This window comes from Hemitrygon akajei, chromosome 6 (genome assembly GCF_048418815.1).
Source record: "Hemitrygon akajei chromosome 6, sHemAka1.3, whole genome shotgun sequence".
Lineage (NCBI taxonomy): Eukaryota > Metazoa > Chordata > Chondrichthyes > Myliobatiformes > Dasyatidae > Hemitrygon > Hemitrygon akajei.
In genome coordinates this window covers 38,764,293-38,780,180 of record NC_133129.1, presented here as the reverse complement: position 1 = coordinate 38,780,180, position 15,888 = coordinate 38,764,293, and the positions used below count along the sequence as shown (strand labels likewise).

Below are 15,888 nucleotides of genomic sequence, written 5' to 3'. Positions count from 1 at the left end.
GACTGTGTGGCTAAGCGCATCTCTGATGCCATATTCAAGTTCGCTGTGACACCACTGTAGTAGGTCAAATCAGAGGTGGTGATAAGAGGAGGGAGACAGAAAATTTGGCTGAGTGGTGTCATAACTACAACCTCTCACTCAATGTCAGCAAGACCAAGGAACTGATTATACACTTCAGGAGAGAGAAACCCCGTCCTCAGAAGATCAGAGGTGGAGAGGGTTAGGAATTTTAAATTCCTGGGTGTTACTATTTCAGAAAATCTGTCCTGGACCCAACATGCAAGTGCACAACAACAAGGAAACAACAACAACAGTGCCTCTATTTCCTTCGGAGTCTGCAGAGATTCAGCATGACGCCTAAAACTTTTACAAACTTCTGTAGATGTGTAGTGGAGAGTATATTGACTGGCTGCACCATGGCCTGGTATGGAAACACCAATGCCTTTGAATGGAAAGTCCGAAAAAAGTTAGTGGATTTGGACCAGTACTTTACAGTCAAAGGCCTCTTAACCAGAGGACATCTATATGAAACTGCTTTTGCAGAAAACCAGCATCCATCATCAGACTTCCACATCACCCAGGCCATGCTCTCTTCTCGATGCTAACATGAAGTAGAAGGTACAGGAACCTCAGAACTCACACCAGGTTCAAGAACAGTTACTGCCACTCAACCATCTGGCTCTTGAACAAAAGGAGATAACTACACTCATCTGTTGAGACGTTCCTGCAACCAATGATTTCACTTTAAGGACTGTTCATCTTGTTATCTCATGTTCTCGTTTTTTTATTGCTATTTATTTCCATTTGCACAGTTTGTCATCTTCTGCACTCTGGTTGATCTTTCACTTTTATAATTACTATTCTATAGATTTGCTAAGTATGCCTGTCGGAAAATGAATCTCAGGGTTGTGTTTTGTGACATATATAAGAACATTTAAGAAATAGGAGCAGGAGTAGGCCTACCTGTCACGTCGAGACTGCTCCGCCATTCAATAAGATCAGGGCTGATCTGGCCATGGACTCATCTCCACCTTCCTGCCTTTTCCCAATAACCCTTACTTCCCCTGATATGTACTTTGATAATAAAATGATAATAAAATTTACTTTGAACTTTGGATACAAGATAACTCTCAATCAAAGACACAAAGGCTAGGGATGTTGTGGATAGTGTGGAGGGCTGTCAGAGGTTACAGTGGGACATCGATAGGATACAAAACTGGGCTGAGAAGTGGCAGATGGAGTTCAACCCAGATAAGTGTGAGGTGGTTCATTCTGGTAGGTCAAATATGATGGCAGAACATAACATTAATGGTAAGATTCTTGGCAGTTTGGAGGATCAGAGGGATCTTGGGGTTTGAGTCCATAGGACACTCAAAGCTGCTGTGCAGGCTGACTGTGGTTAAGAAAGCATACGGTGCATTGGCCCTCATCAATCATGGGACTGAGCTTAGCAGCTATATAGGACCCTGGTCAGACCCCACTTTAAGTACTGTGCTCAGTTCTGGTCACCTCACTACAGGAAAGATATGGAAATTATAGAAAGGGTGCAGAGGAGATTTACAAGGATGTTGCCTGGATTGGGGAGCACGCCTTATGAGAATGGGCTGAGTGACGGAGGATGAGAGGCAACCCGATAGAGGTGTATAAAATGATCAGAGACATTGATCCTGTGGATAGTCGGAGGCTTTTTCCCCCAGGGCTGAAATGGCTAACTTGTGAGGAGGACACAGTTTTAAGGTGCTTGGAAGTAGGTACAGAAGATGTCAGGGGGAAGTGTTTTCTTTCTTACGCAGAGAGTGGTGAATGCATGAAATGGGCTGCCAGTGACAGTGGTGGAGGCAGATACAATAGGGTCTTTTAACTGGTACATGGAGCTTAGAAAAAGAGAGGGCTATGGGTAACCCTAGGTAATTCCTAAGATAAGTACATGTTCAGCACAGCATCATGGGCCGAAGGGCCTGTACTGTGCTGTTGTTTTCTATGTTACTAAATCATATGCAAACACAAAACAATATTGTGCATAATAATTGTCCAGACACAAAAGCTATTGAGAACACCTAATCGCAGCTACACAGGCAAATCAATTTTACACCTTAAATGCAAATCTGTCACGAGGTCCAAGTAAAAATAAAACATGAGAGGAGATCTTCACAAAGTTTAAAAACAGATCACAGCGACAAGCAGGATTGAGAGGGCCGAGCCTTCCAATCACACAGAAAAAAAAGTGTTTACTTAATGAAAGTGTCAGTAGGAGCTAATTCATGGATCTTTAATGACATTAATGGCCAATGCTATGTGCACCAATTTCCAGAGGGTTGACCTGCTCATTTTTAAATGCATCATACAAATAAAGCAAAATGAACAGATACCAATGGGCTTTTCACGGAATCAAAATTAGATGAAAACAGGTCATTGGAGATTAAGAACATAGAATCAGAATCAGGTTTATTATCACCAGCATGTGTCATGAAATTTGTTAACTTAGCAGCAGCAGTTTAATGCAATACATTAGTGGTCATCACCCCGTTGATCACGATCGACTGGTCGGTCTTCGAGACTTTCCCAGTAGATCCCGAAAAAAAAAGAAAAATAAATACACAAATACTGTTGAGAGATTGTTTCTGGGTTGCAGGGTTTTAGTTCCCTTCTTTCTGCCCAGTGCGCATGCGCGTAGCTCCCCCGCCACACACTTCACTACACAGTGTACTTCAGTGGTCCCCAACCACCAGGCCGCAAGGAAACGATACGAGTCGGCTGCACCTTTCCTCATTCCCTGTCACGCCCACTGTTGAACTTGAACCCACGCGAGGTCATCAGTTGCCTAACCACAGCCACAGCCTCGCGCAGCCGGTAGGAAGTGCTGTTGGTACCAGCCTGGAGCGCGGACAGATGGGTGGGGCCTCTAAACCTGTTAACTACACCGAATATTCGTGGGGAACCCGGTGCTAAAATATTCGCAGACAACCTAATTCGCGCTCAGAGTTTCGTAAGTAACAGAGCAGCTACCTTGTTGCGGTCTACTGAAAGTCATCCCGAGGCAAACTTTTGTTGGCCGATAGATTCTACAAGAGGGGGTGTCCTGTCGCACACCTCGCTCGGTCAGTCACTCTCTCCGGACTACGACCGCTGCAGCCCCGGCACAGAGACCTCTGGCCCTGACCTTGTCCTCTCACCCCACCCACGACCAGCCGCACTTAGCCAAGGCATCTGGTGGTGGGAGGCTGTCTAATGAGGCAATGAAGCCCTCAAAACAGCTTCAGCACCTTGAGTCCAAGCACCCTGCACTTAAAGACAAACCTGTTGAGCTTTTTCAGCGGAAAAAAACGTGAGCAAGCGGGACAGCAGCTGAGAGCCACGTAAACTAAATTGCGGAATAGACTGGACATAAGGAACCTGCTTCGAGTATTGCTGTATTCGGCCGTGTTTAACACCACCCCCCCCCCCCCCCAACCCCCGTCAGCCAGACTGCAAGAATATTGTCACTATTAAATCGGTCCGTGGTGCAAAAAAAACGGCGGGGACCCCTGGCGTTCATACATTATTTCTACTTCCGGGTTGTGGGGTTTTACTTCCGGTCTTTTCTGCCCCGGTGCGCATGCGTGCAACTAATCAATCTGGGGTCAATCTTGCCTTTCACTAAGGCCGAGGTAGGGGATCTTGGGCTTAAAAAGGTTGGTGACCACTACAATACATAATATAAATAAATCTATTACAGTATATGGATATTGAATGGATTAAAAATTGTGCAAAAACAGAAACAAGTGAAAAAGTGAGGTAGTGTTCTCGGCTTCAATGCCTATTTAGGGATCGGATAGCAGAGGGGAAGAAGCTGTTCCATAGAACAGTGCAGCACAGGAACTGGCTCTCTGGCCCACAGTATTGTCCCGAACCAATTAAATTAGTAATCAAACAGCCAACTCATCTCTTTGCCTTCAAAATGTTCATAATCTTCCTTTTTGCCCACATTCATGTGGTGTCTACACAACTCTTAGAAGTCCCTAGTGTAACTGCCTCTACCACCAGCCCAGGCAGTGTATTCCAGGCACCCAATACTCTGTGGTAAAAACATGCCCCACACATCTGCTTTGAAATTGCCCCCCTCTCTCAAATGCATGCCTTCTGGTAGTAGACATTTCAACCCTGGGGAAAAGATGCTTGTTTGTCTACTCCATGCATGCCTGTTATAACCTTTTAAGGCTATCAGATTTCCTCTTAGCCTCCTCCATTCCGGAGACAACAAGCCAAGTTTGTCCAAGCTCCCGTTACAGCATGTGCCCTCTAGTCCAGGCAGCATCCTGGCGAATGTTTTCTGCACCCTCTCCTAAGCTTGGTTTTAATGAGGCCAACAGAGAAAATGCAGGATGGCTTGATGGAGATTCTTCACAATGACCAAAATACAGCTACCGTCTTCAAAGTGAAAGATGAAGAAATCAATGGTTAAACAACTGCTCCGGGCTTCGTTGCTTCTAGATGCCATTTGCTTGCTTTTATTGTTCGCACGATCTGTTTTCTCCCCCCCTCTCTCTGCACTTTGAGTGCCGTTTATTTTAAAAATGGGTTCTTGCTTTTGTGGCGGACTAAAGAAACAGATCAAGGTTGTATAATGTATATAAACATACTTGATAAAAACGTACTTTGAACTTTGAAATGAAAAAAATCTCTGTGCTCATTACAAGGAACACCCTGATCCAACTGCACACCAAGTATCATATTTGCCACATCTGTGCCTTACCTATTGGGATACCATATTCCATCTGAAGGGGGACCTCAGTGATTAAGGCTTTCCTATATTTATACGTTACTATTGTCCTACGCCACAGTGTGTGCACACAAGGGGATCATTTTACTCCTACAGTAGCAATTAGTCTCAAAGGAATAGTGCATCTCCTCAGATGCATGGGTTGGTCAAAGGGCACTTTGACTTTTTGGGAAAAAAAGGATTCAAGAGCTTCATGAAATCAGTCAATGAAACAAAAAAAAAATGAATAATGTATAATTCCAGGAATAAAATTAAACTGTGAATGTAAAGGACAACTAAAGAGGGGACTTCCAGTGCTTTAAGAGTGTTCCAATTGATCACAGTTTGCTACTGAGTTTGCACACAGAAGATTATGTACTTGCAACAATGTGTATTCATTAAAAGAAACCACAGTGTAGGCTGAATCCCAGGGCAATTATCAACCAAATATAAAGGTCAATAGCAATAAGTCTTCCATTTAGGCCAGGTAAAGAAAACACTCCCACTGGTTCCTCTTCTGGATGGATGGGCCCATTAGTAGGCCCCCATGTTCTGATTCAAACCCATCACTTTCTAGCAGGGAAAGTGAGGTTAACAGAAGAAACTCTTTTTTCTTCCAATCCAAGGGATTAGGATCTTTGTTTTGCCTTTTGTTGAAATTAGTTTCCTCAGCAGACAGGAGGCCCTTTGGGTATAAATCATTGAATTGTACATGATCGGGAGCCACTCTTTTGACAGACTGTTAGCAGTTTACGTTCATAATGACTGACACTTGCATGCACTTCCAGCAGCACCAGTCATTAAAAAGGAAACAAAGCTTAGAAAATGACCCATAAGATATAGGAGCAGTATTAGGCCACTGTTCCGCCATTTCATCATGGGTGATCCATCTTTCCTCTCAGCCCCAACCTCTTGCCTTCCAAAGCCAGTACTTTAAAATATTTCTCCTGTCGTTGGGGTTTGGGCCATACACAGGCACTTACTCACATTGACATTTTGGTTGACATGGACAGGTTGGATCCATCCTCCGCAACTCCGCGGGAAGGGAAAGCCTAGAATCCTCTGCTGCACAAGGCTGGATAATTAGATGCATTTCAGATGTAGATAAATTCATTCAACATTATGGGGAATTGATATAGGGATTGAGGACAGCCCAGAGGAGCCAGGAATATATTAAATAGAAGTTAAAACTTCAGGGGCTGATTGGCTCACATGTCAGTTCCTCCTCAAAGGGAAGGTGCTGAATCACGTTTGGAAAAACAGTCTTACACAATACAATTGCTGGCGAAACTCGGCAATGTGTTGCGGGCAGCTTAGAAAACTTCTAAATATATTTCTTTTGAACTACTTTCAGGGCAATCTACAGCCTGTAATTTCCCTTTAAGTAATGTAGTTTTGAACCAGCGATTTCATAATCTTCTGAAGCATTTGACGGATTTAACTCTGAAAAGTGCAGACACGGCAACTTTAAGCAAACGAAGGAAAATCACCATTTGCCAAAAGCAGGGAAGGAGAAGAAGCCAGAATTAAATGACTGTTTGAAATTTCCTCTACCCAGTATCTTGCAAATGTATGGTTGCTGGAGAACAAGACTGAAGACCTCAAGGACAGTATTGTTATATTGGTGGGAAATGAGGGACTGCTGTTTTCAGCTCACTCAAGACATGTTGGGTTCAGCAATCAGACCAGAGGGCTTTTGGATACACCAGATAGACCACTCTGCTGTTTTGGAGAAGGCTAAAGGTAGCGGTCTTTCTTAAATTCTTGTAGTGCTCAGAAGCAGCAGTCTTATCGCACTCCTGTTCTTCTCCTCCCCACCCCAACATGGAATATCTACTGTACTTACTAATGGAGTTTTCTTCCATGATCCTGACCACAGTTTTCATCCAGCCAAACGGCAATGAAAACACTTGATATACTGCCATCAGCAAACAAGAAACTGCCACCCCAATACCTTTCAAATTATTGCTGGGGACTTCAATTAGGCTTGTTTGAAGAAATCTCCGTCCAATTATCATCAACTTTTCACTTGCGGCACCAGGAATCCCAGCACACTTGTCCGCTGCTGTACTACCATAAGGAATGCATACTGTGCGATTCCCAGTCCACACTTCGGGAAATCTGATCACTCAGTCACCCTCCTTCTACCCGAATACAGGCAGAGGCTAAAGGAGGTACACCATACCCAACCAGTGCTCCTCCACCACCACTCTCCTCCATCCAGCAGAACTTGTCCTCACTCTTCATAATGTCTCCTTTGGCTCCTTCCACTTCATTCAGACAAGAGGTGTAGCCACGGACACACACATGGGTCCCAACTATGCCAGGCTTTTTAAAAATCGGCTATGTGGAACAGTCTACGTTGAAGCCTACACTGGTATCACTCCCCCACTTTTCCTACGCTACATCAATGACTACACTGATGCTGCTTCCTGCACCCATGTGGAGCTTGTTGACTTCATCAATTTTACCTTCAACTTCCACCCTACCCTCAAATTTACCTGGTCCACTTCCTGGTCTTTCCCCTTTCTCACTCTCTGGGGACAGCTTATCTACTGATTTCTATTATAAACCCATGGACTCTCACAGACACCTGGATTATATATCTCTTCCCACCCATCCCCTTCTCTCAATTCTTCCGTCCCCACTGCGTCTGCTGTCAGGATGAAGCTTTCTGTTCTAGAACGAAGGAGATGCCCTGCTTTTTCAAAGAAAGAGGCTTCTCTTCCACCACCATCAATGCTGCCCTCAACTACGTCTCTTCTAATTCACGTACTTTTCTCTTATTCCATCCTCCCGCCACCCTTCCATTCACCCACAGGGATAGGGTTCCTCTGGTCCTCACCTACCACCCCATCAGCCTCCGTGTCCAGCACATAATTTTCCAGAACTTCTGTCTCCAATGGGATCCCAACCGCCAAGCACACCTTCCCTCACCCCCACTTTCTGCTTTCCATTTATATCGCTCCCTACGTGACTCCCTTGTCCATTCGTCCCTCCCCACTGATCTCCCTCCTGGCACTATCCTTGCAAGTGCATCTGTCCCCTACAACTCCCCCCTCACTACCATTCATGGCCGCAGACAGTCCTTCCAGGTGAGGTGATCCGAGTCTGTGGGAGTTAAACACTGTGCCCAGTGCGGCCTCCTGTATATCGGCAAGACCCGACGTAGATTGAGGGAGACCACTTCGCCAAGCACCTATGTTCCACCCGCCAGAAGTGGGATCTCCTGGGGGTCACCCATTTTAATTCCATTTCCCATTCCAATACGTCAATCCATGGCTTCCTCTACTATCACGATGAGGCCACTCTCAGGTTGGAGGACAACACCTTACATTCCATCTGAGTAACCTCCAACCTGATGGTGTGCAAATCGATTTCTTGGATTTTTGGCCATGCTCCCACCCCCTTCCATTCTCCATCCCCTTTTCCCCCTCTTACCTTCTCTCCTTGCCTGCCCTTCACCTCCCTCTGGTGGTGCTCTCCCCTTTTCTTTCTTCCATGACCCTCCATCCTCTCCTATCAGACTCCCCCTTCTCCAGCCCGGTATCACTCTCACCAAGTAACTTCCCAGCTCTTTACTTCATCACTCCACCTCCTGGTTTCACCTACCACCAAGTGTTCATTTCTCCTTTTCCCCACCTTTTAAAACTACTCATCCTTTTTTCTTCAGTCCTGCCAAAGGGTCTCAGCCCAAAACATCAACTGTACTTTTTTCCATAAATGCTGCCTGGCCTGCTGAGTTCCTCCAGCGTTTTTGTGTGTATTGCAAGCACTTCAGATCGATGAATTTGCATCAGTACTCAGGATGTTAAAATAATTTTGGCAAATACTTGGCCAGAAAAAAAAGCAAATAGAAACAATAATGGTGAAACAAGGAAGAAAAGAAGTGTTAGGTCACATTTGGAAGCGAAACTGAACCAACATTTTAAATTAGTTTCTCCCCACATAAATGCTTTTGGACTGAGTGTCCTGAGCATTCAGTCTACATTTCAGATTTTCACGTTATGCTGTAAAGCACACCTCTGACAATGTACAATTAAGCCTGGTCTATAAGATTCAGAAGGCCACAGAAATAGACTGCTACTATTGATTTACAATCCTTCAATTCCTCTCAGCAATGCTCTGCAACAGCAGACTTCTGTGTCTTAACCAAGAGCCAGAGAGATGCACAACTGGCCTCAAGCTGGGTGCAAGATGGAGTCCCACAATACCACGTAGAGCAGAGTCATTTGGTATTTATTGGCATCAGGGGAGCCAGGTTTCATGGATTTAATAAGAGCATAAAACTAGTGGCAGAGAGAAATTTGATTCCGAATACCTTTCCATTAATGCAATAATACACAATTTTGATGTTCTTAGAAACCCACAAGGCAGTAAGATATAGGAGCAGATTTAGGCCGTCTGACCCATTGAGTCTAGTCCGCCATTTCATCATGGCTGATCCAATCTTCCTCTCAGCCCCAGTCTCCTGCCTTCTCTCATATCCCTTCATGCCCTGACCGATCAAGAACCTATCAAATTCTGCCTTAAATATACAGAAAGACTTGGTCTACACAGCTGCCTGTGGCAACAAATTCCACAGATCCACCATTCCCTGACTAAAGAAATTCCTCATCTCCACTCTGAAAGTAAACCCCTCTATTCTGAGGCTGTGTCCTTTGGTCCAACTCTCACACGATAGGAACATCCATCCTCTCCACATCCACTCTATCAAAGCCTTTCATGATTTGACAGGTTTCAATGAGGTCACCCCTCATTTCCCTGAATTCTAGTGAATACAGGCCCAGAGACATCAAATGCTCTTCATATTCAATCCTGGAATCATTTTCATGAACCTCCTTTGAACCTCTCCACTTTTAGCTCATCTTTTCAAAGACGGGGGCCCACTCCTGCTCACCAGTATTTTATAGAGTTTCAACATTACATCTTTGCTTTTATATTTTAGTCCTCTTGAAATGAATGCTAACATTGCATTTGCCTTCCTCACCACAGATTCAACCTGCAAATTAACCTTTAGGGAATCTTGCACAAGGACTCCCAAGTCCCATTGCACCTCAGTTTTTTTGTATTTTCCTACCCATTTAGAAAATAGTCTACCTTTTCAGTTCTACATTTCATTTCTAATCAGGCACATGCCCATTTACATAAGGTTATAATGATCCCAGACAGCACTGATTTATATAGTGCTCCACCTCGAAGGGGCACATCTTCAGCGTTATCTGGGTCTGAGAGTGCACAACATCAACCAAATCTGCTTTGTCTATCCTACTTGTTACTTCTTCAAAGAATTCCAAAAGATATGCCAGAGAAGACAGCGGCCTATTTTATCCTGTGCCTCAAAGTACCCGAGACCTCATCCTGAATAATCAACTCCAACATCTTCCCAATCGGAGAGGTCAGACTAATTAGTATATAGTTTCCTCTCCTTTGCCTCTCACTCTTCTTGGAATGACACTTGCAATTTTCCAGTCTTCCAGAACCATGGAGTGAACCCTGGGTTGTACATCATCTGCTCTAAGTGACTTATCTACCTTCAGAACTTTCAGTTTCCCAAGAACCTTCTTCCTGGTTTTGGTAACTTCACAGACTTCATGACCCTGACACCGGAACTTCCAACATACTGTGAGTTTCTTCCACATTAATAACCATGAATATGAAGTAACATTAACAAAATTTTAACTACTCCTAGACCGATATCATGCGTCACTGTGTTGAAGTCCCAAACTCTTGGTCCTTGCACATTAGATATATTTTAAGTGCTGGAATGCTGGCCTTAGACAGCGGGGTTTCAGTGCTGAGACACTCGATCTCCAGCTGATTCAGTTTTTATGTTTTCTATCATTCATTGTCCTGGATGTCCTTTTAAATACACTAATCTGAAGATGCCATTCATATTTTCATGATATTCCTCATCTTATTCAAATGGCGACAGTTGGTTATCAAATGTTGAAGGAATCTCTTCAGCACACAACACTGGCTGATTGATCACCAGTGTATGCTTAAGATTACCAAGCATTGGCTTTTATTCAACAAGCTCCATTGAGAGCTCAGAGAGGATGTACGGTGTCCATATGATAGCAAGAAGCAATTGTAATGGGTGCGTGGAAAAAGTTAATGGCAATCTTGTCAATGGAAGATCTGGCCCAGTAATGTTTAAACTGATGATGTCACGTTAGATCTTCCCAGGAATCCATGCACAAACATAAAAGCTGAATCATCTAAGCTGTCATTCAGAAAAGCATCAACAATTGCAACAGGATTATGGTTTAGTAAATGGGAAAGGAATTTGCAAAAAAGAATGTTTCCGCTACTCTAAACTGAAACAGTTAATTTAAGACTCACATAATGAATGTTAATAATTGAATGAAATAAATTAAATGAACAAGCAGAATGGTCTATGAAATTATCACAAACATTCACAGCCTGTGAACGTAAGCAGCTTTTATGTTATTAATTTTGGCCAATAACTTTTGCCAGTAATTATTAGTCTCCCAATTACTTTTCACTCTTCAAAGTACAGCATTTAGACAGACAAAGACGGGGAAGAAAACCACCTGGAGTACTGGCTCAGATTTTCAGGTTGTGATGATGTCAGCATTCTCTGTCATTAAAGCATGAAATTGACAGCAACCCCTAATTTGATATGGCAATCTATGTGATCCAGCCCTCCTTCACTGGCTGTGCAGCTTAGTGTTCTTCTCCAACATAGTCAAAGCAAACCTATTAAGTTGAAGTGAACTTCAGATACATGCACAGCAGCCTTACTTCTAAATACTGACAATATTACACACTGTTACATCATATTTGAATGAGAGCATAGTGTAATAAGCCATCATTTAATAGATGCCAGTGATACAACTAAACTTTATGGATTATCATCACATGAAATGTTACAAAACTTAAGATTAAAAAAAAATTAAAGCCTGTTTCTCAAAGTCTACTTTCTACCCTAATCGCAGTTAAAATTATGTATCCCCTTCCTGGCTTCTGAAGAATTATTTAAGGTGGTTGGCGCTGGTGTCATGGCTACTGGGTGCCAGGAAATCCTTCCACAGTAATAGCTGAGAGCAATCAACAGCAAGATGGCTTGTTCGAGATCAGGGAAACTTTCATCCAAGATGGCAGCCAAATTTACTTTACCACTGACTGTAAAATCTGGGCCACTGAACTAACAGACAATGGGTTTCTCATCTAAATGGAATACTCAGATGATATATTATTAACTTTATAGGAAGACTGTTAATGAACAGAGTAAGATAAATGTTATTTTAGTTTAAACTAGAGCATAGAAATCTTACCATGAGCATCTAATCACATCACTTGGATCTAATAGAGTGATAAAGTATGGAAACAAAGCCTTTCAGCCTAGTGAGTCTACACCAACCGTCAAGTACCCATCCAGATCAACTCCCTCCCCCCTTGCCCAGACTATTTAACCACACCTTAAACAATTTACCAATGTCCAATTAACCTAGCAACCCACATATCACTTGCATGTGGGAAGTTACTGGGGCACCCAAAGGAAACCCACACGTTCACAGGGAGAAATGCAAACTCCACAAACAGCCGATCGAAACCAGGACACAGCGCAATGAAGCAGCAGCTCTCTGAGCTTTGATATAATATGTCTTCAATTATGCAAACCCAAACCATAGCCACGTTTGCTGGATGAGAAGCCAGTGAATTTTTCATTTTTGTTGATTTAAGTAACAAAATTAACCAGGAAAGCAGAATAAATCCCACTCTCTTTAAAAAAGGAATGCAACATTGTTAACAAAAATGTGGATATTGCTCCTGTCTGACATCACATCTGAATGGCAAAGGACCAACCTGTCTTGATCATGGTATTAAACTGGACAGTCAACTTTAATTACGAGCTTATTGTGTTATGAGAATTTGTTATGAGGAATAAACCGTTTAGCCCCTTAGGCAAGAGAACATCCATCCAACCCCTACACAGCAAAGCCCATAAGTTGTCTTAGGCCAGTCACAAAGAATCTAAACAAACATTTGAAGTCACATGCTGTGCTACATGAAAAATACCGTAATGGGTGCCTTCAGCCCGTGGAGTAGACTATGACAAAGCAGTACCCTGCATGCAACCAAGCTGCACTTGACACAAAAGGGAGTGGTGTTTGCATTTTACAGAAAGAATGGAACAGCAAGCAACTTTCATACTAACCTTAAATACTCAACTGAAAATGCAAATCACATCTGTTGAATAGAGCCTTGTGCTGCTGATAACATTACACAAGCACATTCTTAGTGCTAAAGTAGCCTGCTTTGCAAACAACTTAATAAATAAGTGCAAAGGAAAGTGGATTGTAATTAAATTTGGCTGTGAACTAGCAAAACACCGTATGAGTAACTTTACTGAACTATCAAGGACAAACCACAGTTCCAAGCATTCGGAAATACAACCAGACTGGGGTTCAGCAACTCCATATTGTTCCATTTCATTCAAAACCAATTTTAACATAGATACTTATTGTTATTTTGCTTGGATAGCTCAGGCCTGACATCAAAAGTTTTGACCACTCAGAGCAATTGGAACAACAAGTTACAGATGATAACGAAATTAATATTACTCCACATTGACCCATGATTTCTATATTAAGTATGGAATTGTTCTTACTTTGGAAGCATCTTGAGTTGATTTTCTCGCAGCTCCAATATCTCCAGTTTAGTTAATCTGAAAAATAAAGTGGAAAACAGTTAAACACCACTCGTTTATAATGGTGCAAGGCACTGAGAAAATACTAATATTTTCTAATGCAGAACCGTGAACATAAAATAAACACATGGAACAACATTAACGACACACACTGCCAAAGCCCTCCCACCATTAAGCAATCTACAAGGGACACTCCCACAAGAAAGCAGAACCACCATCAAGGATTCCCACTATCCAGGCCATGCTCTCTTCCTGCTGCTGCCATCAGGGAGGAGGGTACAGGATCCCCCAGTCCCACACCACCAGGTTCAGGAATACAGTTGGCCCTCCTTATCCGTGGGAGATTGGTTCCGGGGACACCCCCCCCCCCCCCCCCCCGCGGATAGCAAAAAACCCGGATGCTCATCCCTTATTTAACCTGTCTCACTGCGCTGGTCTTTAGGACCCAGCGGAACCCCAGACTTTATTTAACATGTCTCAATGCAGTGGGCATCAGGACCCGGCGGTGCAGCTCTGAATCCGCAGTGTTTCTGTTCACGAAAATAATCACGGTCACGATTGAAAATAAGTGGAAGTAATAAAGCGATCGGAAAGAGGTGAAACACCATCGGTCATTGGAAAAGCATTAGGCTACAGTCAGTCAACGATCGGAACAATTTTAATGGAGCATGTGAAAGGCCCTGCCCCAATGAAAGCTACAATTATTACTAAGCAACACAGTGGTTTAATTATTGAAATACGTATGTTTCTTAGGTGTTTTAACTATATACTAAGAAAAATGTTTGACTGACGCTAAATAATACCGGATGTACCTGTTCCAACTTCAAATCCGACTTAAAGACGGATTCAGGAATGGAACTCATTCATAACCCAAGGACTGCCTGTACTGTTAAGTCATTTCTAGATTACTTATAATACCTAATACAATGTAAATGCTATGTAAATAGTTGTTATACTGTATTGTTTGGGAATAATGACCAGAAAAAATAGTCTGTACATGCTCAAACAACGAGCGCTGGAGAGAGAAATTCCGGGTTTTCCCGATCCGCGGTTGGTTGAATCCGCGCATGCAGAATCCACGGATAAGAAGGGCCGACCGCACTTATTACCCTTCAGTCATCAGGTTCCTGAACCAGCATTGATAACTTCACTCACCTCCACACTCAACTCATTCCACAACCTATGGACTCAACTTCAAGGACTCTACAACTCATGTTCTCAATGCTATTTATTTATTTACTTATTTTTTAAATTCACACAGTTTACCAACTTTTGCACATTGGTTGTTTGTCCATCTTTGTATGTAGGCTTTCCATTGATTCAGTTGTATTTTTCTGTTCCACTGTGAATTTAAGAAAATCTCTAAGTAGTATATGGAGACATATACTTTGATAATAAATTTACCTTTGACCTTTGAAAGATACACAAGTTAAGTAGAAGTCAGGGAAGGAAGGAAGGTCAACAACCTCTTATTGATGAAATGGGTACACAACTGACATTTCACAAAATGAAAACTGATTAGGTGGCAGGTAGAATAGGAAAAAATGTTTGAGGAATGGAAAAACTGAAATAGCGAAGGATTGGGTGGGCTGGGATCATTGGGATTTCAGAATTTCAAATGGTCTTTACAGAAAACTGAATAGAGAGAGGCAGCAAGTTTGAATTAATTGGAGCAAAAGCCAGATGCAAGATGAACAATTGACAGGTGGGATTGGTCTGAGGGGTAAAGTTTCTTTCTCCATTATACTACTTAGAGATTTCCTTAAATTCACAGTGGAGCAGAAAAACACAATAGAATCAATGGAAAAACTACATACAAAGATGGACAAACAACCAACGTGCAAAAGGTGGTAAACTGTATGAATAAAAAATAAATAAATCCAATGATTTGCACAATGAGAAAAGCATTTCTTTGTTTAGAGATGCAGCACGGTAACAGGCCCTTACGGCCAAATGAGCCCGCATCATCAAATTACACCCACCAGTGCACCCAGAGGAATTCCGTGGGTCACAGGAGCCTAAGGCAGAGAGGCCAAGGTAAGAGAAAAACAAAAAGCAAGCGGAATTAGAAAAGTGAAAATAAGATGTTTTTGGCCATGGCTGCAAGATCCCAGGTAACCAGGTTCAGCAAAAGGTCAAAAGGGGAAAGAAACAGAAGTAGAAGGTTGCGAATATTTCCAGTATTAAGTTAGAGAAGCAATGGTAGAAGCTGCATTGTAAAACGATGCACATTAATAGTCACTGAAAGACTAAGACAGAAAAAGAGATGGGAATCATAAAGATTGAGAAGTTAAGTAAAGGCAAAATGCATGGCATTAGATCAGACAACGAATAAATGGACAAATGAATAAACAGATGGCTTAGGGTTTCAAAGAATGTGATTGTGGTATGATCAAGAAAAGTCCAGTTCATTAACTTTGTATTTCCTACTTTTCAAGTGTATGGATCCCGCAAGTTATTCCTTACTGGCCCT

The 15,888-nt window shown here is 42.6% G+C and overlaps 1 protein-coding gene across 5 annotated transcripts in view; it reads right to left on the bottom strand.

Moving 5' to 3' along the window:
• The window catches only part of erbin (erbb2 interacting protein), a 234,481-nt gene that overhangs the window by 89,097 nt on the left and 129,496 nt on the right, over positions 1 to 15,888 (bottom strand). For all 5 annotated transcript variants that reach the window (XM_073048160.1, XM_073048164.1, XM_073048161.1 and 2 more), the window contains one exon: positions 13,377 to 13,433. In XM_073048160.1, the coding sequence (XP_072904261.1) occupies positions 13,377 to 13,433 (57 nt within the window). The remainder of the gene's footprint in view (positions 1 to 13,376; positions 13,434 to 15,888) is intronic.